The sequence below is a fragment of the Chroicocephalus ridibundus genome, chromosome 1 (assembly GCF_963924245.1).
Source record: "Chroicocephalus ridibundus chromosome 1, bChrRid1.1, whole genome shotgun sequence".
NCBI classification, from domain to species: Eukaryota; Metazoa; Chordata; class Aves; order Charadriiformes; family Laridae; genus Chroicocephalus; species Chroicocephalus ridibundus.
The window spans coordinates 138144074-138166788 of NC_086284.1; the positions used below are offsets into that span (position 1 = coordinate 138144074).

The following is a 22715-nucleotide window of genomic DNA, read 5'->3' on the forward strand; positions in this document are numbered from 1 at the left end:
TGGAGATGGGCTCTGCAGAGTACATGTTGTAGTGAAGACGGTAAATCTCCAGGGCTGAAGAGAAGTGCCATAATGCCTTTGGAAATAAGCTGGGCAATTACATCCATCCGTATGTGGTCTCTGCTGTCTAATTCTACATTGCCTCAAAAAAAAATGAAAGTCCTTGATCAGTCCCTCCTGCCCAAACCATGGAAACAAAAGCATCTCTTGGTCTTACTTGTACACGCAGTGAAGAAGCTAGTGTCTGGCCAGGCATGAGATGAGGACAAATCAAATTACTTGGTGATGTAATCTCTTTTCTTTTTTTTTTTTTTTTCTTCTTGCAAATGTAGGACCAAGTTGAGAGCTGGTCTAAAATGGTTGAGATACTGAACACAAAGGAATTACTGCTGTCTATGCCACTTCTGAATTTTATCCAGGGACTGGTTTCATGAGAAAACTGAAAGAAGACTTTATGTGTGTTAGCACTGGTGTAGAAAAAAAATCTGTGTTTTAGTTCAGACTGCTCACCAGAAGGTGACATTTATATAACAATCTTCCAGTAGGTGTGTTATGTTTTACTAGAAGCCAGTTCAAATAAAGCTCATGTAATTTAAAATGGCCTATTCCACAACACTTGCTAGGTTGAAAAGAGCCAACTAATAAAGACATATTAACTTACAGAATCACTTAGGGGGCTAATAACCCTTCTTTTGAGCGTATAGGTCTGGCTTTAATAAACTTCAAATTTGCTCTTTGTTCTTTTAAACAGGAAGGATCTGATATCGAGAAAGGTTGAGCACTCCGAATTTCAGCTAAAATCAATGGCATGTGTTCAACACCTTGGAAAACCAACTCCTAAATCAATGTCAATTAATTCTGAAGTCAAGCTGGTTGAGTTGAGGAGAATGGAAAAACTCAGGGGATTCTTAACCGGGCATATGGAAACTCTTAAGTTCAATTACAGGTGATAGCCACCTCGCTGTCACGTCCAGATGGCTGGCTGAAAAATCGGGTCAAGTGGTGTGCGTCTCTGCTTCTCACTAGCCCCCACCCCTAACGTGGAAATTTTTAAAACATGTTTAACCAAAAATCCAACTTTCTGCTAAAATAAGAAGCAGGGGGCACATAATTTGACAATTTGTAATAGTAATTCCCAAGTGCGAGGCACTTAATACCGAAAGTAAACAGCAATGATGGAATTTCCACTTAACGGCTGTCCACTTAATGGAAAAAAAATGTTTAATGGTTGGCACTATGTCATGTTCTTGCACTGAAAACATTTAAGGCTAAGGGGCGGATGGGCTAGAGATCCAGGAGTCCTCTCTCCCAGAGCCGCTCCTCTGCAGATGGGGTTGAGATGTGTTTGTGAACGGGGAGTTTCTGTTTGCTCATTGTCAAACCTGCCCTAATAACTTCCGCCAGCTTCAGCCCACGTCTGCACGCCGGTTTCCTCCTCGCTACTCATGCACTCATGGACACACACGCCTACCCATGCAGGAGCAGTGGTCGGCATCCCGGGCACCTAACCAAGCTTTCTGGGGTGTCTCAAGGGCTGTATGAAGCTCCGGAGGCAGTTGCTGGCTATTCCCACATTAAAATGTGTTTCTTCAAAGTGCCTTCTTCTGAGTAGCATTGCTTGGTTTAGTCCTTAAATTTCCTCACTCTTCATTAAATTTATTGTCGCATTAGATAGATCACTGAAACAAGCTGTTGGCAATGAGGAGTTGTGAGGGAGCGTGGAGAGATTTGTTTATATTCATCAGACAAATTCTGCAGCATTTTCCATTTCTTGCTTAGATAATCCATGATCTTCCTCCTGAGTCTCTGGCATCTCTGGAGCCTGGCATATCAGCAGATACCTGGCAGTTGGTGATATCAAACCCATCCATCACCCGTCCTAAAATGATGGAAGGAGTGGAAAACATTCCTCCTTTCTCTGGCACCAGGGCAGCACTTGTCAGTCTCCATCCATTTCATTACAGGTTTCCGAAGCCAACCCCAAGCATGGAGTAGCTGCCCTGTCAACTCTCAAGCTGCCAGATATTTTCCATCTTCAGCACTGCTGTAGCGTGATGTCTTCTTCAGCTCTCCCAGGGGCAGCACCAAACTGCCAGTGGCAGGTGTCATCTGAAGGGCTGGAGCTGCCGGGGCGGCTCAGGCAGCCTTTCCCCGGGCACCTCTCCCAGAAACATCATGTTTGCCAAGGCATGAACCTGGTCAGCAGCAACGGCCGGTGGGATAAAGGATAGAGAAAAAGGGAAAGGAAGGTGGTAGGAGTGAGCACGTACTTACGCACCCGACATAGGGGCACATCGCTGCTCCTTTCGCTTGTGCTGCCTGGTGAAGGCTGGCTTTTCAGGCCGAGGGATCTGTTGGCTAGAAGAGCAACTGAAGCAACTGGTTTTGTATCATTGTTCTGGCCAATTTTTTTAACCATACCAAAAGCTGCATCATATGGAAGTAGAAATCAGGAAGGTTTATCAGTTTAACTGCATAGAGGGAGAGCTGCACGGGCAAATTCCGCCAAGTTCAAACGCAGCTTATGTTCATGAGAATGTGATTTTACCAGTATAGTTTTGGCTAAAAGAAGCTATACAAGCAGAGTAACACTTACTCTGATAGAACTGTGACTGGGCTCTTACTGATAGGGGAAGATGGTTTAAGCAAGCCAAGACTTCGCTCAGAGTCGCAGGGCTGGTTAGGCCTGTGATTTCAGGGCAGAACTGCCAACTCTTCCAACCCAGGGACGTTGCCTCCCAAGCTCTTGTGTCATGGCAGTCCTGAACTTTTCCTGGCCAGCTTGTGTAGTTTTACAGCTTCCAGGAGGTGGGGAAATGTGGCTCAGTTCCCAAGAGGGAAAGCTGCACAGAAGTCTGTGGTTTCACAGCTGCTGGCGTGTTCTTTTGGGCTTTGTGTGTGAGATGACGTCTGGCCGATGACGGGTCTGCAAGCGTGGCGCTAGCACCTTAGGGGTGGACTGCCTCTCCCTCTCCCTTCCTTTTCAGCAACGGAGCAAGTCTGAAGGCAGCAGCCCCTGCACGTGGTGGCTGCAGCAGTATTTTTGTTCGGGGTCTGTAATGGTCTGAGACCTGCTCCTCACCTGTGGGCTGGAAGCTGGCTGTGCACAGGCAACATCTTTGGCGTACAAAGACTCACTGGCTACAGTATCTCTGGATACACCTCGACAGGACAGTGACTGTTATGGCCTGTCCTGTGCATGATGCCCAGATAATGAGGCTGTCTCATGCACTCCTATTCACATAGACATGAAGGAACAAGTGTCCTGGGTCCCTCTGGACTCAAACCTGGTGGGAGGCGGGTAACTATGACCCTGTGGTCCTCTGCAACCTCAGGGCTCATTCTGTTCAGTCCCATTTCTGGAATAAAACTACTAAAGAAATGAACAGCTGTTGGGTTTCATCTCGCAACACAACAATAAAAATTATGTTGCAAAGTTAACCTGGCCTGCTTACCCTAGACCTGATTTTAGTGTCAGAGGTAACTAAATGGCAAAGAAAAACTAAGCATACGGTGATTTTTCAGGGAGAAACAACCTGCTCAGAACATGAACCACACAGAAGATATTGGTCTTGTCTCCTTTTCAAGGTCCTTTCTCCTCCCAGTTCATGGGAATTTTTGCTAATGGCTTTAATGAGAAATATCAGATCCTTATTTAATGGGGATTTCTGAATTTGTGAAATACATACTGGAAGTGTTCCTGCAGTCAGTAAGGGTTCTTACAACCATACTTTGTGTAATAGAGGAGGAGGAAGTAAGTTTTCTACCATACATGCAGGAATATTTCTCAACAAAGGAGTTTCCCCGGCCGCATTGCCAGCATGAGAGTTTCTTCAGAGCGCGTCAGCTTGGGAGTCCACCACACGTGTGCTTCTGCTCCCTGCTGACGGGACAGGGAGATACCTAAGAGTGTTTAATACACCCTGTAGTACTTGCTGCTCTTGTTCTATTAACTTCCATTACTGCAGCACCTTCAGGCCCCAGGCATGAACAGGAACCCAGCTGTGCCACATTTGCTCTGAAAGAAGAAGAAAAAGATAATCCTTCTCTGAGGAGGCTGGGGCTGAGGATCTCTCTTTCAAATATACAGCGGGGAGCTTGAGATTTTGAAACAGAAATATGTGGAGGGACAGCCAACACCTGCACCCTGTCTTCTATTGCCTAGTTTAACACCTGCGATCAAAGTGTCCATGAGGCTTTTAGGATGACTTGAGTGTTGAATGCCTGCTGGTAGTCTGGACTTGAGGATGCTTGGCCATGTCCTGGCTGCTACATCAGCATGGTCCAGAGAGACCCTGGTCTGGAGCTGGTTCTGTGCAAGAAATGACTGAGTAGGATGAGACTCTTCAGTACGGAAAAGAACTAACTGAGAGAATACACGATAGAGGGTTACAAACCCAAGACTGGCACAGAGAGAGGGGGTGGGAATCAACTATTCACCATCCACTGACTTTGTTGGAGCTAATTGAGAAGAAAATAGAGAATAGGAAGAAAGTGCTTGAAATCCTCAACTGAAAAGAGGTCAAATCCTTGATTCTCAGGCAAAACTCTCCTGAAATCCACTCCAGATGGGGCCTGAGCAAGCAACCAGGGTGGGGCTGCTTGTCCTGTCTTTGGCACTTTGTGACTAGGCCAGTTCTGGACCTGCTGCAGATTTACTGAATGGCACTGCTTTTTGGGAGCTACCCTGTGAAGGGTGTTAGCTCTTAGCAGCAACTAGAAGCTGGAAGACCAGGTCGGGAGACCTCTCTGTAGCTTCCCTGCTTCCTACACTCTATTCTCAAGCAGCCGCCAATGGTTACGGTCAACAAGAGGATACTGGGATGGATGGGCCACTGGTCTGAACCCTGCAGGACTCTCCTGTAGATGTCATAAGAAGAGAAAATGGAAACCTTACTGGGTGAGGGGTGCAGCAGCCTGGGCTGGACCTTTAACGGCTCCAGCTCATGGGAGAACATTGATCCAGCAGAGTGAGGGGAATTCACCAACCGGATGCTAGTTGGTGACCTCATTCTGTGGACAAACAGTTATCTGTGTTTTCTGAGGGTGTGTTCTACACACAGACTCAACTAACTGCACAGACTCAGACAAATGCAGAAAAAAAAAAAAAGGGCTGTCTGTTTCAGGAAGTATAGACAGTTTGGGGTGCATTTATGCATTTATACGTGGTGGTCACAATACAATGGGTTTCCTTTCTCTTTCTCCCTTGTTCAGCTGGGATGTAGGGCTGGCCCAGCTGCCCTGCCAGCCCAACACCTCCCACCACCCTCCCCTGCCCTGCAGCCTCCCACCCCGTGCCAGTGGAGCTGAAGGTCAGCCTCTGCAGGGCCAGCGTGTGGGTGCCCACATCCCCCATGCACACACAGGCCAGTGCCCGTTTCTCACCGTCATGGGGCGCAGGGGTCGCAGAGGAGCCCCTGCCCTCTCCCCCCTGTTCCCCAGACAGCACAGCTGGTGCCATTCCCCTTCCCACCAGGAGCAAAGCCCCGGCTGGTCCCATTGGGTTGTCTTCTCGGTGTGATGGCAGAGAAATAGCAGCAGGAGCCGGCTCCGCCTGCAGCCACAGCTCCCTGCCAGCTTGTATCCTCTGGGATGCCCAATAGGGACTGTCATGATTTCAGCTGGGATGGAGTTAACTTTCTTGCTAGCAGCTGCTGTGGGAGCAAGGGGAGGAGTTCATTGCAATATTAAACCCTATAACCCGTCCCAAAGGGACCAGGGGTGGAGATTGTATCAGATACACCTTTGAATTTTTGTAATCCATGATTTTTGTTGCACGTTATAGGAATTGCTATAGCAGGAACCACCTGAACCAATGGAGGACAAGCCTTACAAGAAGCAGTGCAAGTGAGCAGCAGTGGCCTGACCTGAGCACTGTGCAACGCTACACACAATCTCTCCTGCCCTGAAAGACTGCTATGACAGATGGACCTCAAAGTCATGGACTAAACGAACTCAGTGGACGTTTGGGGGACATTTATGGGTATTTTACAGACATTTCACAGGGGTGGTCCATAGACTAAGTGAATGATATCTGTGTATTACATCAAAGGATGGGAAGCGGGGGGGTGGTTAATGATGATGTATTGCATAGTGTGGGACCTGGGCATGATGGAATAAGGGGTGGAGAATGTCATAGTTCCAGCTGGGATGGAGTTAAGTTTCTTGCTAGCAGCTGGTGTGGGGCTATGTTTTGGATTTGGGATGGAGTGCTGTTGATAGCGCACTGATGGTTTTGGTTGTTGCTGAGCACTCAAGGCCTTTTCTGCTCCTCATGCTGCCCTGCTAGTGAGTAGGCTGGGAGTGGACAAAAAGTTGGGAGGAGACACAGCTGGGACAGCTGACCCCAACTGACCAAAGGAATATTCCATGCCATATGATGTCATGATCAGTATATAAAGCTAGGGGAAGAAGAAGGAAGGGGAGGACATTAGGAGTGGTGGCATTTTTCTTCCAAGTAAACATTGCACATGATGGACTCCTGCTTTCCTAGAGATGGCTGAACACCTGCCTGCTGATGGGAAGCAGTGAATTAATTCCTTGTGAATGTGAATTCATTCACATTCATATTCACTCAGTGAATGAATTCCATGCTTTGCCTGCATGCGCGGCTTTTGCTCTACCTATTAAACTGTCTTTATCTCAACCCACGAGTTTTTTCTCAGTTCTCTTCTGATTCTCTCCCACAGGGAGGGAGGGAGTGAGTGGCTGCGTGGTCCTAGTTGCTGGCTGGGGTTAAACCATGACAGGGACCTATTCAAACATGCACCCGTGGAGGATGCCACCAGGCGAGCGTGTGACTACAGAGCTTGTTTTCCTGCTCCTGTTTGGGAAAAACCACTATTTGCAGCAGGTGCCACAGCTGTACCCCAGAAGAACCCACTCGGGCCAGGAGACACACTGAATTTAACAGGTGAGGACTCCCTGGGTGCCTGGTACAGCTGTGACCCCTTTTGATCAACAGTTCTTCTCCCAGGCCGTGCCCACCCCTGGCTTCTGGGTGGGTGTACCCGGACGGGTGTAGAAGCAACTCGAGAGGAGGCGGGGAGGGCAAGACCAAGGGAAGGACTTTTCCCAGGCAGTTTGGACCACGAGACCTCTGGAGAGGTGCAATGCTGAAGATGCAAAAGCGTTCAGCGCTGGCCTGAGGCTGACCCTACCAGGGCAGCAGGAATTTGACCGCTGATGTCAGTGGGCTCAGAGTTATGCCAGCATTGCCCACGCATGGACATCTTACCCGTGGGGTCTGAGCGAGTGGGAAAACCCCAGTGCAACAGTATTCACAGGGATATAACGAAAGGAAGTATAGATGGCTTTGGGTGGATTTATACATGGTGGCCAATGGATGGGGATTATAAAAAGCAGTGTTTTTCCTCTCCCTTTTTCCCTACATACTGATAGTGTAAGAGCTGTTCTGTTTTGTAAAGAAGTTATGCTGGTGATTCAGGGAGAGCAGTTCCACAAAGCAGAAGGTAACTGAAATAAAATGGACCGGACACATCAAAATCAATGCATTTAATAAAATAAAACATCTTCTTTTCTTCCCTAAAAGTTGTGTTAAAAACATGTATATGTACATTGGTTCAAAACCCAGAGAAAGCTCCTTGTTCAGGGGGTACATCGTAATTTTTCAAAGCAATGAAGCCAACTAGACAAATGTATTTGGGGGATTAGACTGAATAGGCCAGGCAAGCTTTTTTTCCTTTGCTTCTCTGTTAAAAGCATCATAGATGGAGTCTTTGGTGACAGTTTTGGCCGGAGCTGGGATTTCTGCAATCCCAACGTGATTTTTTTTGGCTATCCTGGAACTGGTGGTGATGGTGTATGCGTTGCTTCTGTAGCATTTCATGGCGGACATGCAACACGTTTCTTTCATCCCTCTTCTGAAGTTTGCATTGTACACAGAGTAGAGGGTTGGCTTAGAGGCTGAAGAACTGAAAGAGATCCAGGTGATGGCCAGGAAAACCAAGGAGCTCTTTCTGTAGTCTGTTTCCTGCGGGTGCCACAGTTGTACCACGTAAAAAGGGAGCCAGGACAGGAGAAACACGGAGTTTAACATTAAGAACATCTTGATGGTTTTCACCTTTGTTCTTGGGACGATGTTCATTGTCCTCCTGACAGTCATGCCATCGGTGCCTATTCTCCAAATGTACTTGATGACTTTCTGATAGAAGAGGATAATGAGCATGGAGGGGATCAAAAACACCACCAAGAGGTGGATGATACTGTAGACGGCTCCTTCCCAAGAACTGGGGAGAAAAAAGTTGCAGTGGTCGTCACTGTTGGAGCCATAGAAGAAGAAAGCCGGTGATGCAAAGACAGCGTCAAACAGCCAAGAGGCCAGAATCATTTTCTTGGCTTTCTCCCTGGACACTTTGAAGCTCAAGGGGTAGACGATAGTGTAGAATCGATCCACGCATATCGAGAGGAGCACGTAGATCTGGACTCCGGGGGTGAGGTACTGTACGTACCTTACCAGCTTGCACATCACGTTCCCCAGCGCCCACCTGCCCCAGATAAACTGGAGCAGCACGAAGGGCACGCTTGCAACACTGATGAGAAGGTCTGCACAAGCCATGGAGACAACAAAATAGTTGGTGGTGGATTGTGTCCTCCTGCTCCTGTGGATCACTAAGCAAACGAGGGAGTTTCCAAAGACAGAAACCAGCCACAACACTCCCAAAACCATGCTGGCTGCTGCAATTTCCCCTGGCCTCAGCTCATACTGCAAGACCGTGTGGTTCCTGCTTGCGCTGGGTCCTATGGGTGACTCCGCCATCTCGCAGCCAGCAGGAGGGATGGAGGTTTTGGGGTAGCTCTTGTTCTGCTGCGGGAGCAATAAGGTAGGGAGAACAGAAGGACCGCTGCTGTTATCCATGCTGTGGGGAAACATGGCCAACTCTTCTGCTCAGGCTGCATCAAGAGAGAAGAGAAAATGTTGTATTTAACAAGTATGTGGGAAAAACCTACCTTAACTGGTGAAAGCTAATTTTAAGTAGTATACGTACTACCTAAAGTAGTAGATTTCAGAGAAATGGTCAGAAATCTCTGGTGAGATTATCTGGTGGAGCAGAGGCCATGAAGTTTCATGCAGATTCTTATGAATGGCCTGAGTATTTTAGGACAGGCACTCCTGTCCTCCGAAAGACAAATGTCCCTTTCACAGATAGAGACTGAGGTGCAGTTTCACCAGTGCTGCTGACCTGCAAACTGAGTGAGTGGAATATGCCCCACTGATCCCAGAAATGAGCTGTACTTCTGGAGTGCGTGGAAGTTGCAAAAAACCCACACCAACAGTGTCCCTGCTGCCTTGACTTGACATAAATCCATCAAGCAGATAGACAAAGGAGCTGTTTCTTATACCAAGAGGTGGAATGGGAAGTAATATTTTCCACGATCTTCATTGATAAGGATGCTAGCAGCCAAACCCTGCTCCCATCCAATCATTAGTACCATTGGTGTTAATATCCCCAATATCCCTGAATCTTTTTGTTTCTGGATGTAACTTTGGAAGGTAAGTGAGGTCTGAGTTTGAAGGCAAGGGAAAGCTCAGCGCGGTGGAAGGACTGGCAGCAAGCTGGGTGGGCGCTCCTCACCATGAATCCTCCTCAGCCCTTCCACAGTGAGGAGATTTTCATCAAGTGTTGGACACTGTGTAACTTAAAGTGTCTCTCCTGAACATCAACACTATCCCCGCACATCCTCGCCTCGTTAGTTACCTGCCCCATCAAGGGTAGCCTTTCCTGCTGTCACCCTGAGAAGAAGGTGGCATGACAACCTTCCCCGAAACCTGCAGAAGAGTTTTTTATCAGCGGCAGAGTTTTGATTCAAAAGTAAAACTCTAGGGGAGGAGGTAAATGTTCTCATGCAGCTGAAGTGTGGGGGGAGCCTTGTGATTTCCAGCAGTGGAGCCTCGGGTTGTGTTGGCTGAACTGTCACAAGATGCAATGCTATTCCAATTCCCAACACCACTCCTAATCCTAGCACAATCAATAATCTGTCTTCTTTTTAGACAGTATTTTTCACATGCCTGGCTGCTAGCATGACCTCTGTGTTTCTGAGCTAGCACTGAAATACGGCTTCTGGGATCCAACTGTAGCTGGTCCTTTTATGGTAGGTATGGTACACGCCATGGTATGTGATAGCTATAACCGCCTGTTTTAAGGAGGTGTGAGACAAGAATGGATATATTGCTAGACAGAGTTTCCAGTCTTGGTTTTAGCCAGATGATTGGGTTGGTCCTAGCCTATCCCAGGGATAAAATAGAAAAATACTTAATGTTAGTGGCTTTGTGTAGACAAGCACCTGGCTGGGGGCTGATGCTCCAGAAAGTGTATTTTCAGTCACGTTGTTGACATTCAAAGCCTCTTACTCATTAGAAATAGAAAGACTGTTTCTGTGGGTATATAGCGTGCATGCTTAACTCTGGAGTCTTGATACTGTGTGAGATAAATCAGGAAGATCAGAAGATCAAAAAGTTCATCCCAGAAGCCAAATGGACAAGCTCAAAAAGCAACCACCATCCTCCTCTGCTTTCCAAGTGATAACAGCTTCCCAGCTTTGCTTTCTGAGGGTTTTTTTTTGGTCAGTTTTGATGATGCTTTTTGCTCTGCCTACTCTAGTGCTGCATCTATCACCAAATACTTTCTTCTTATCTGCCTACTCAGAGCAGAGCCTGAAAGCGCAAAGCCTCTGGATGAATTTGGGATCTTACTCCTTGCGCTGTTTTGCATGTGATCTTCAACAACACAATGCAAAAAAGTAGCCAGAGGCAGAACAGGAAAAGATGTATTAATTGCTTGATGTGGTTAGAGATTTTTTTTTTTCCTGTAGTGTTTTAGACCCCGTTTTCGTTTGCTCTGCTTAATATAACATTGCGTGTTTCACGTGAACGGGCTCGATGTGCGATCAGCTGCGCAGCATAGCCACAAATTTAGCGTGCTTGAATGTGCAAAGTGTGCTTGAGAGCAGCGCGGCAGAGCTGCATGGAGGCAGCCAGCCCACGTAGCCGCAGCCAGGCTGCCGCAGGACCCCGCTGCGCCTCTCCCCCGTGCCTCGCACCCTGCCCAGCCACCAGCTCCTCATCATCGGAAAGTGGGTCAACGCGTGAATCACTGGCGCCGCTCCCAAAGCAGCTGGCCCTTTTTAGCAGCTTTTCGGATGCAGGTAGCGTCTGGGAGATGAAAATGCGACTCAGGTTAAGCTGGACTCGTAGCTGAAGCGGTTTGAGGCTAATAACAACGGGGTTTGTTTCAGTGGGGGGGGGTTAAACAAGGAATTATGGATGGCACCTTCTTGTCAAAATAACACTCGGGGACATCAGTAGTGAGACCCAGAAGTGGGTGTTGTGGTGGTTGAGTTGCCAACCACCTGCAAGGGGCACCATCTGCAGATGATGCATTGCCCCTCATCCCTTCTTCTGGTGGAGGGCTGTGGGTGCTGCCCAGCCTGGCCTTCACTTTCCCCTCATCCGTAGTTGCCTTCCCTCATCTTTTTCTCGGTAGATTTGCCTGGCAGATGATGCCTGGTTTCTCAAACAGCTCCTGCTTGCCTTTCCTCACCCTCTGTCAGGTGGCTCTGCTCCCCTGGAGACATTCTGCCATCCTCAGCTGGCTGCAGGGTATTTGGGCTGCTGTCTTTGGCAGACTGTCAGGATGCATTGACAGTATAACCCGCTAATTACATGTTAGAATTATCTGTAATAGAATAATACATGTGGAGCCTATTAACCAGATAGAAAAGAACATTACGGACTAATTTTCTTCCTTAATTTCCCTTCTTGCCATGCAGAAGTATGTGCCATTTAAAAATAGCCAGCTGCACAAGAATAACTAGATGAAATTTCTTGACCAATTGGAAGTCAGGTACAAGAATGAAATGACCTTCCTAAGCTGTTATAATATGCAGACTCGCTAACACGGTTCTCATGATATTTCTCCTGGTGAGCCAAATTGGCTGTCCGTGTCTGTTCAGACCTGAGACATTTAGTTATGCAGGTGGGCAAACCCAAAAATAGTTACAGGGTCGTAGCACTCAAAGAGTACTTCCTTTTCTGTTGCATTTTGCTCAAAAGTCAGCCTGACCACAGTTTACAGGAGAACTCGGGTTACCTGCAAACATGAGACCCATCAGGGAACAGTGCGTAACACCCTCAGGAGGCGTGCATGGAAAGCCAACCGGTGGGTGCCAACAGAGGAAGGAGAATGGCAAGAGGTGTATCCGCCCGTCTCGTGTTGGGGCTCTGCTACCAGAGGGAGCAAAACCTGAACGGCAGAAGCCTTCCCGTGTGCCAACCTTCACCGGAGACCATGTGCTTGTGTTGAGAGATAAGAGTATTTTGTTTCGCGTCTCCAGTGGTGGTGGTTTCCTCGCTGTGAGTAAAACAGAAGAGGCACCCAGCACAGGCACAAGTAATACTATATTTTGTGATTCTTTCTTCCTTGTAACAAAGGGCACACTGCCCACAAGGTCCAGGCGAAAATATAAGTGCAATAATAGGGACTTCAACTACCCCGAGCATAGGATTGCTCTGGTTGAATGGCAATTGCTTGTTTTATTTTTTAAGAAAGTAAATGCTTGCTGATTAAACAATGTACTCGGAGATAATTTTTCCTTCTAATGGATGAGAAGCTGATTTTATTTTATGTTAAAGGATCTCTGGTCAACCCTATTTTTCGTAGGTGGCACTGAGATCAGAATCATGCCTTGATTTAGCATGACGAACCTTAGTGTCTATGGCCCAGCGTTTCTTTTTCTTCTGCGGGCAAGTCTGTTTTTTATAGCGGAGTCTTAAACTTCTGCATTATGACTAATGCTCCTGATGGCAACACGAGCATGAAAAGCTCAGTGTATGCACTGCTCTGTATGGGTTTAAAATGCAAATAACTAGAGATTCGGTATCTTGCTACATTATGTGTCTCCAATTCCCACGCTCCTGTTCGCTGCACCATTCATTGAAATATGATTTAAGTGTTACTGAACTTGCAAAACTTGCAACTTGCAAATATCAGATCCATAAGAAAATAACGATGACCTCTTTAGTCTCCCTCTGCCTTGCAGGTCAATAAGCAGGTATTAGAAACACAAAAAGTAAAAATATAGCCAATATGTGAGGCCTAATTACATTTTTATTTAACAGAAATGCTTTTGTTTGATTTTAAACAACCTAGATATGTTATTTAAACCTATATAACGCTCATCTGAGTGAAAGGACCCTTTCTAGTAATTGTGAGTCTGCATGGATGCAGCAGCATCAAAAATTTCACTTTTTCTTTTGATCACTGTAGAGTGGGAATTCTTTTGAAACTGGTATAAGGACTTCCTGTATTTCTGTTTAAAACCCTAAATCTTTTGCATTTGCATAAGAAAAAAAAAAAGACATGACTCATAACCATCAAAGAGGATTCTCCTGGTGCAGCAGTTCCCGTTTTATGCACTTAATTTACAGCTTGAAGGCCCAAACACTCCATTTTCAGGGTTATCCCTTTGCGTTGATAGCAGAGGAACCATATTCTTGCTAACTCTCCGAAACGGTTCTGTTACTTAGAGATGGAAATATTTGAGACACAAGAACTTCATAAAATCACTGCCACATCTACTTTGCTGTTGAATAAAGCCCATATAGCACAGTTACTATGTGTTTGCATGTTTACTGCCCTGTCTGGAAATGTAGCATCCATGGCAATTTGGAAGAGTAAAACCTAGTAAGATTTGCAAGGGAATGCAATAAATGGCTTTTTAAATATTTAATCAAAAGAATAAACTTTTTTTTTTCCCAACAACAGTTTTTTAGGATTAAAAAGGTAGCTAAAGAAACAGATCATTGTACATTACTTAACCTGGCACTAGCAGAGGGGCTTTTTTATTCAACATATTTTACCTCTCTGTATTGTAACTGTGAAACAGCAAGCAATCTTTGGCCCAGACAATTATTTCAAAAGCATTAAGCTAGTCATTTACTCCATAAACTTCTCTCTCTGAAGAATATCTCGGGAATAGCTGCCAGACTGGAAAAGAAATGATTCATCTAACTGAGTTTAATCAACATTAGAAGTGGGAGTAAATTGAATCAGAATGGGGGGGCTTTTGTCTGGGTGTAAGATGCTAGAAAGTGACATTCATCCCTGCCTAAATTCAAATTAATTGCCCTGTGCATGCATTGTTGCAATGTAATCATCCTTTTATAGAAGAGCACAGAGTCTTTTAACCTCTATCTGTTTTCTTGCAGTGTGGAGATGGCTGTGTGCATATTGAGGCCATTTAGTACTTCTGCTTCCAGTGGAGGAATGTGGATACACATGCTTTTGTAAGCACACGGATTCCCTGCCAGTTCTATTCTCTGGTCTAGTGCTCATAAAAATGCTCAGCTATTCGCCCTATTCCTCTTACGAAGGCTTTTCTATTCTCCGGGCAGCTCTTCGGAGCGAAGCCTGAAAATCTCTTGAGGTGAAGTGTGTTCTTCCTCACTCTCTGCATTCCAGTGCACGGGGATAGAAAACATCTGCCCCTCTTTCATCAGGGGAATAAAATGTTTTGAATGCAATAAAACTTTTGAGATCCATACCCATATCTCCTACTCTGCTGCCTGCTGCCTGGCTCTACCCAGTTGGTGGAGATTCCTGTTCTGCAGCACGGGCAGCTAAAGACGACACGATGAGAAGTGTGGATAGCCTGTTTCGTGGATGAAGCTTTCAGTGCCGATGTGGTCTCAGCCCAACTTATGGTCAAAGCTTCTGAACTGAAACGATGATCTAAGTCGATATATGTTATTGCATCTTTTATTAGCATCTGAGAGCCTAGCCTGTATTGCAGGGCAAGGTCATGGGAGCAAGAAATATGGACAGAATCAAATAAAGGAAGGAAATGTTCTTTATTTCCAGCACATCTAAAGAATATATGTTACACTTGGTTATTGCATGAACGTGAACCTAAACAAGATATTTCTGCTGTGTGCTTGAGGAAAGTACAGGCAACTAGACAATCTTTGCCATCAACCTTCCTTGGCTCTTCTTGTTCTTTCTTGACTGTTCGAACAAGGTATTAAAGCTGAGAACAAAGATATAATACTGAAATACTTGTTGGAATTGGGGGCAATTTATATTTCTTGTACTCGTTGCCTGAGGAAGAATCCTTTTTCAGCTTTATCCCTTTAACTGAGCTCAGTAAGTTGTGAGCTGTACAGCAACTAACTAGGCCAAAAGCGGGGTCCATCTATCGCTTCTGGATCTATCAGCTCACATCTGGAGTAACTACTCTGATGGCAGACCTGTGACACTAGGTCTGAGGCCTGGCCTGGGGCAAATCCATGGGGCATGATTTTAATGAACGTTCAGGGTTCAAAAACATGCCTAAGTCACAAGTTACTGCATATTGGCTGAGTCTTCTTAAGAGACGGTGCCATCTTTTGAAGCTCCTTGTGGTGTTAAAGGTTCTGGGAGTAATGGCTTTTTCCTGCATTTGAAGTCAATGAATTTTTCTCATGTATTTACGGTGGGTTAAGGCTGACATGCAGGCAGTTACTGTAGCTCTATTAACCTAAGGTGAATTGCTAAGACATAGTAATCTATTCATGCACATAGTTCTAAGAGTACGTTTATTCTTTGCTGACAGTGGGAAGGAAACCTTACAGTACCCACTTATACCCAGCATCATGCTCTGGTTCAGGGACAGACAGCGGTAAATTACCAGATTTGTGCTCTTCTGCCACCCAGATAGACACCCTCACCCCATACGCATCTGCAGAGTGAGGGAACAGGTCTAACTCTCTTCAACCAAGGCTATGCTGAAGCCCATGTGGAGTTTGCAACCCTCAGATCTGCAGCAAGGATGACCTTTCTGGAGAGATAGGCAGGGTTACCTACGGTGAGAATTTAATCCTCCAGTGTCTTGTGGAGTAGGGTCATCTGTACAGCCCAGGGAGGACAGAGACTTCCTTTCACAGACCTGGGCTGTGACAAATGTTGGGTTTGCCACGAACTTTTGACAGCCTGATTCTTCCATCTGTCTCCCCTGCTCTTGCCCCTGGCCTGGTCTGTGCAGTCATTGGAGACACAAATAGCATGGTGCTCTGGCTACTACCTCACGAGCATAATGAGTGCAACACGCTGTTTACAAACAGGTACACAGTGATTATGAGTCTCCTCTTACAGATGTAACTCCTCTACCCCAAAGGAAAGACTCACAGAGTTTTAAGTGTCTCAGAGCTTTATTTTGCCCTCCTATGGCTGTGACTAGTAGGGAAAACTCCAGATTAGCACTGCTGTAAAAATGACGGCAGAACCCAGACCTGTGTGCAGTGTGACTGTGGGGGAATGAAAAAGGGGGAGCAGGGAGAAGAGGGGCCAACCTCATTTACAACTGTGCTGTCAAAATAGCACCTACTGTTCCACCTACTGGAGTTGTCCAAGAAGAATGTGGAGAAGGTGGAAATATACCTTTACAGGCTGTTTGCCTTCCTTAATGGGGATCGAATCTGTCCTTGGACATGGCTAGGCTGGACCCTTTCCTGATTCAGAGGTAAAAAAAAAAAAGATGCTCTCTCCCACACACTTACATTCATTTTTGGCAACACCAAGCATTGCCCACAACACAGCACGCTCTTCTGCTTGATGTGAGGAACGCAGTGCTTACCGGGGCTGGTTTGTCATGGTGGGTGTTGACAGCTAAGCCGTGGTGAATCTCACGCTTGGCTGATTTCTCTGCCCATGTCTTGGAAATTCTCACCCTTTCCCCGCTGAGCGTCCTCTCCCCCACATGGAGAATGTGCCAGCAGCTTCAGTGAGCACCCCGGCAGCTTAGCTCACCTCTCACTAGCAGTGGACACAAGTTCTCCTCCTAGGAAAACCTTAGAGTGTTTTTAGTTCCTTCTATACGAAAAGGTCATATGGAAATGAATTCTTGACATTAAATCTCATGAGAGCTGCTTTCTCAGTATGCAAGAAGTTAATGTGCTAACAGGATTTTTACACTTGTACAAACATTGGTGCTGTGAGAGTCCCTGTCATATGGCTCTTGACCCTTTTCAGTAATGTGTATCTAGTGCTCGCATGACACAAGTCACCTGTGCCAGACACAGTGACAGAGAGTCGGGGGGCACTGGTGGCTGATAATCATGATAGGGATAGAGTTGCCAGAGATTCGAAGGTGCTTCCAGGAGGACTTATCTGATAGGAATAAGAGAAGGAGACCTGAATGAGCACAGGAGAATGTTCCCTTGGGCATCTGTCAGAGGATATGGCCATTAGTGACAGCATTTCATAGTCTTCCTATACTAACTTTTCTGGAGAAGCCAGGATGGCTGAAGGCCATGCAAAGCCCATAGTTAGATTGGAAATGCCTGATGCAGAGATGATTGTTGGAAGGGATGTCTTGGCCGAGCTACGCTCAGGGAGGACAAAAGCAGACTAGAGGAAGCCACTGAGGCAAGAAGCTGGCCTGCCGATAACCGCTGAACTGGAGATGTCTTCTTGGGCTAGGTGCCAGCTGCAAGAACTGTGTTGGCTGCCTGTCAGAAGGAACATCTAGGGAATCATGGAAGCTGCTGGAATGGAGAAATCCCAAAGACTCAAGCGTCATGTTTTGGTGCTGGAAGAACTGTGTTTGTCCTGGGGAGGGCAAGCAGATTTTACTTGAGGATGTTAGGGGGTTCTTCTGCATTGTCTGATTGCTATTGCTCTCTAAATTGTTAAACACCTGAGGGAGAACGCCTGGTGGGGCTGCAAAGGAAAATGCAGATGGAGATCATATGGTGTGACCCAGATGAGGGAATTGCACTGCACAGCTTTGCAAACAGAGGCTTCACAGAAGAACTGCGGGGGAGTAAGAGTCTGCAAGCTCTTACTTTAAGCTAAGGAGCAGAGCTTCCCAAATGTGTCTAAGGTATAGAAATTCCTCCTCTTAGTGACTCATCTGAGACCAGGATTTTAAAAATAAACTCATAAATCAAGCTTCCAAAATCCATGTTTAGACACTCAAGCTTTTAAGGATGCCTTTGGGTTGGCATCCAATTTTTCTGCAAATCAAGCCACTTGTTTGAGTGATTAACAGTGGCTTTAACAACAAATCTTCAAGAACCACATTTGAAAATCTTTGCCAGAAAGAATTGGCTATGAATCCTGCCTCGTACACACAAATGGCCTTTTGAAAGCAGAAAGCAGTTTTACTTCTCCATTACTCTGTGGAGCCAACATACTGTTTGACATGCTGGAAGCCAGCTGGATAAATGAAAAATATTGCTATGCATTCTTAGAGAGTATGTGCCTGAATTAGCAAAAATAGAATAGCGTTCTTGCCTCTGCTGACTACAGATAAGCAAAGATTACTGTGTCTGTGGTATTTCCCTAAGTAGCTGCATCCAGGCACCCACACAGAAAAAGGGGGACAACACTTTCAGAAAGGATGATTTCAAATTAACGACTGAAAAATACAAAAGCAGCTGTTTTAGTGCAATAACACAAGGAAAGAGGAAGCTGTTTGAATGCATCTAGAAAAAAAAACAAACCAGCAACAACCCAACAACAAACGGGCAGATTGGTCTGCTCCATCTCAGTAGAAGTGATTTTCTGCTTTTATCAAAGTGATCATGTCAGGGGATTGCTTTAAGACAAATAAGTGACATAATTTAAAAATAATGAATATAGATATACAGAATGTAGATTTCTGCAGAAAATATACATTGTTACTCTGCAGTAATTCTACACACCTCTCTGCTTTCAGCAGAATCAGCTTAAAATTCAAGCCCCTCAGAGCATTTGCTCCTGAGGAATGAGTCTTCCTTGCTAAAACCCAAGGATTTTAAATGCACATAAGTAAATGCGCAGAAGACAAATTACTGGAAAAGATCATCTTGCTTGTCTCTGCAAAGAGAACCATCCCTTTAGCCACAGCACTGTTCAGCACAGCACCTATCCATCTACGTACCTGCTCCAAAGCATAATCCCAGAAGCACCGGTCTTGTCCTTTCTCTGTTTGTAATCCCAAGTGAAGGCACCCCTGGGAAGGTGCCAATCATACTGGAAACCACGGAGTGTAGTCACATCTGCAGCTGCCTCTGCCCGGATATTTGTAAATCTGGTTAAGGGGGAGGCATGGGGTATTCCACCCCTCTTCCTTGACGGAGGGAAAAAATGACGTTTCGCAGGGCCGGCTGCTGCCACCAGTCTCTCTCTGTGTCATGTGGGATGCGGATCATGTGGCTGTCCCTCCCCAGGAACCGGCCGCCCCGGGCCCTCCTTTCCTGCCCCACATCCCCCCCCCAGCCCCCGGGTCCCTCCTCCCCGCTCCCTGCGGGGTGCCCGTCCCCCACTCCCCTCCCCGTCGGGGCTCCGCGGCGCGGGGACCGTCAGCACCACGGACAGCGGCGCCCCGGAGCCCCGACGGGGCGGGCACCGGGCTGCCCAGCGCGCGCCCCCCCCAAAAAAAATCCCTCCCGCCCCGACGGGCTTCCCCCCCTCTCACCCCCCCTTCCCGGCCAGCAGCAAGGCCCCGGGGGGCAGGTGAGGGCAGCCCCGGGGGCAGTGCCTCCCCCTCGGCCTGCTGCGGGGTTTGGCTGCCGGCGCTGACGTCCCGGTTGCTATGGCGAGGCGCGGCTGCTACAGAGGATGCTTTTCTTCCAGGATGGTCGCCATGGGACCCTGCCAATTGAAAGAAACGGAGCGAATGAATAAGGAGAAGAAGGTGGAGGGAATATTTAATTAGCTTCCTCTGGGAATTTGTGTTCTTTTTGTCTTTTGATTCCCATGTAGATACTGAAACTCAAGAGAAAAAAAAAAGAGTAATCGGAGTGTCTGGTCTCTCCATTTAGCATTGGAGAGCTTTATTTATTTATTTATTTTGTGGGGAATGGCACTGACACCAATTCCTTAGCTTCTCAACCACATACACTGTATTAAGCCAGTCAGAGTAGTACCAACCCTCCCCAAACCTCAGTGAGCAGTGTCTCACAAACATTTGTCCCACAGAAGTACAATGGCTCCATAAATTATATTACACTGCCAGTTTAAGGAAGGAATGTATCATTTTAGTCCTGACAAACTTTCCGCGTGTAAGCTAACCAAGGACACTGTTCGGCTCGTGGATTTCTGCTCCTTCAGGATTTGTCATTAGGTGCACGGGCAAGATGAACCGACAAAGGCTGACTCAAAGGCTGGATGTTTTCCCATTAAACAGTGGAGAAACCCAAGTATATTTTTATAATTTTGTATTAGATGTCTTTAGGGTTATGGAGGAAAATTGCAGTTGCTCATTGAAAGCTACTTTAAAGCAAGAGAGTTTCTTTCAGAGCAATTATTGCAGTATAATTTCATTTCCTATATGTTATATTTTTAAGCTACATTGCACACAGTCAAACAATAAGCAATGAGAATCAAATCAGAAATACAGAATAGCTGCTATAAAAAAATGGTTTGCATAGACTAGGACTGTTTTGTCTAGTTAAAAATGGGGAAGGTGTGGGCAGATTTGGTAGAGTGAATGATATGGAGAGTGTGAATGGGGACTGTTTGTTCGTCTTCCAATAGAAGAACTTGGAAGGGGGCATCAGATGAAGGAACCTGGTTCAGAACATGCAGAAGGGGTTGTTTCCACAAAGTGTGGGTGTAGCTCTATGGGATTCCTTGCCAAAGGACATTGTGGATGCAGAATTTCATGTGAATTTGAGGGGAGATTAAGCAAATGTTTGGGAAGTGCTAAACAGATCTAAACCATCCTAAACCAATAAACCACATTGCTTTCAGAAAATCACCTGAGCTCACAACAGTTAGAGGCTGGGAGAACTCTTGGACAAAGTGTTGTGCTGGGGTTCAGTGAAATTTATCTTCATAACCAAGACAATAACTTTATAAAGATTGGGGTGGGAGTATGATTTTCCAAGTTCATCTGCAATATATGCTTGCCCAGGTACAGGACGGCAATGGTAATGGCAGCTTGACCGTACACCAGCTTCATTTCCAGGTATTTCACACTGAGTATTTCAAACTTTGCTGATTTTTCCCAGCAAGTTTCCTTTTTTTTTTTTTTTTCCTGTTTTCCTCCCTGTGATTATCTGTGTCAGAGAAAGGTATTCTTACTTTTCAACTTCTTTCAAACTTGGTTTCACTGAGGGTGAGGGAGGGTGAAGGAAGGTTACCTGACACCTGTGTTGATGGAGCATTGCACAGGGACATGGAAACTGCTGGAATGACTCACACAATCATTCTTTTAGTTTAGGGATGCAGCCTTTGGCAGTGGTAAATGCACAATATTTTGGAAGAAGGCAAAAAACCTGACAGTTGTTTTGGGAGTTCACTTTCTCTTTCTTGCCTCATAGACATAAGGATCAAGGCTCGAAATACATAGTGATAGTAGTTTCTCATGAGGTTAGCTTGCACTATCTACTCTAGTGGCTGCTGAATTAATCAAGCCTTCATAAAATCCAGGTACATTGTTTCAGTATTGATAAACTGGAAGAGGGGTGAGGATGTACATTCAGTGCTTCCAGAGAGCCCAAAACATCACTTGTTCGTATTACCAGGTTATCCCGAATCGGATGTCAATGGTTGCCAGAGCCACGGCTGCTGTTGATTATTTTGGAACTGCTTTCGCAGGGCAAAGTAATTTTCACTCAGCATTGATCTGTTTTGAATTGTGCATTTGTTTGACCAGAGCTGGAAGTAAATCTCAGGTTCGTTTTTTGGCACCTGCCACATTCCTGGTATTAAAGAATCTTTTATTCCTGTCAATGAATCCAGCGACAAACCTGGACAGAGACGTCAGGTCCCCCAGCTGACACCTGACTGGGGACAAAAAGGCACTCTGTGCATTCAGTGCCAGAAAGTTTGTTTGGGGTGGGGGGAGGGGGGCCAGGAAAATAAATCACACAAAGAGATATGAGGTAATAGGTGCAAATCAAAATACATGACAACTTGACACGTTGTGCCTTCTGTGTGTTGGGACTATTATGCCTGAGGCACTCCACGCGGCGCGTACAGACTCTGTGTTTGTAGTGTCAGGCGGTGGGGAAGCAGTTGTGATTTACGCGTGGGCCCAAGCTCTGATCCACCCTGAGCCTTCCCATTTTGTTCAGCAGGACCAAGCTCTGAAGCTTGATACAGAAGGGTCACTAGCCCTGGGGAGCTGAAGGCAGCACTGGGGTCACACAAGAAATAGTCTGTCTTAAAATTCCTGCCTCAGTTGATGCCACAGACGTGTAGTTTGGGATACATCCCTGGGCCCAATTCGGCTCAGGAGCACTGGAGTAAATATAGGGTGACTCCAATGAAGCCACGTGGCAAAGCTCAACCTGTTACCGCTTAAACTTGTGTCCACTGGCTGTCCTAGGGCTGAACTTGGCTCAGGGATTTGAAAACTCGGCCCAGTGCGTGAATGGCTCTGTGTTCTCTAACAACACTGCATTTCAGCCTGGGTTTGTTTCAGGGTTGGACAGGTGACTTGGTGTACCTCAGACAGGATCCCTCAGGACTTCCAGGGCTGGTGTGAATTGTGCCCCTAAATGGTAGCCCATCAAGGGCTGGGGTTTTTTTGGTTTCATTTGTTGTTTTCACCTGTTTAAATCCCAACAGTGGTTCAGAGAGTAGTGAGAAAAGTCCCACAGCTGAGCTAAAGCCACAGCTCTGCTTAGGTGGGCTCAGACCCCTGTAAGGCCCCTGAGCGCATGAAAAGAAAGTGAAATTAATTCTGGGATACCAAGCTCTGGGGACATCTTATCTCTGCTTGGTGTG

At 46.3% G+C, this 22715-nt stretch overlaps 1 protein-coding gene across 1 annotated transcript; it reads right to left on the reverse strand.

Annotated features, from left to right (window-relative positions):
- Positions 1-7519: 7519 nt before the first annotated feature.
- Positions 7520-19243, reverse strand: GPR19 (G protein-coupled receptor 19). The gene is made up of 2 exons (XM_063322665.1): positions 18919-19243; positions 7520-8913 (listed from the first exon to the last, which is right to left on the reverse strand). The coding sequence occupies exon 2, from the start codon at positions 8891-8893 to the stop codon at positions 7649-7651; it is 1245 nt and encodes a 414-aa protein (XP_063178735.1). The 5' UTR covers positions 8894-8913; positions 18919-19243; the 3' UTR covers positions 7520-7648.
- Between the last annotated feature and the right edge of the window lie 3472 nt (positions 19244-22715).

Coding starts and splice junctions, on each gene's coding strand:
- GPR19 (XM_063322665.1), bottom strand. CDS start 8,893: ATGTTTCCCCACAGCATGGATAACAGCAGCGGTCCTTCTGTTCTCCCT.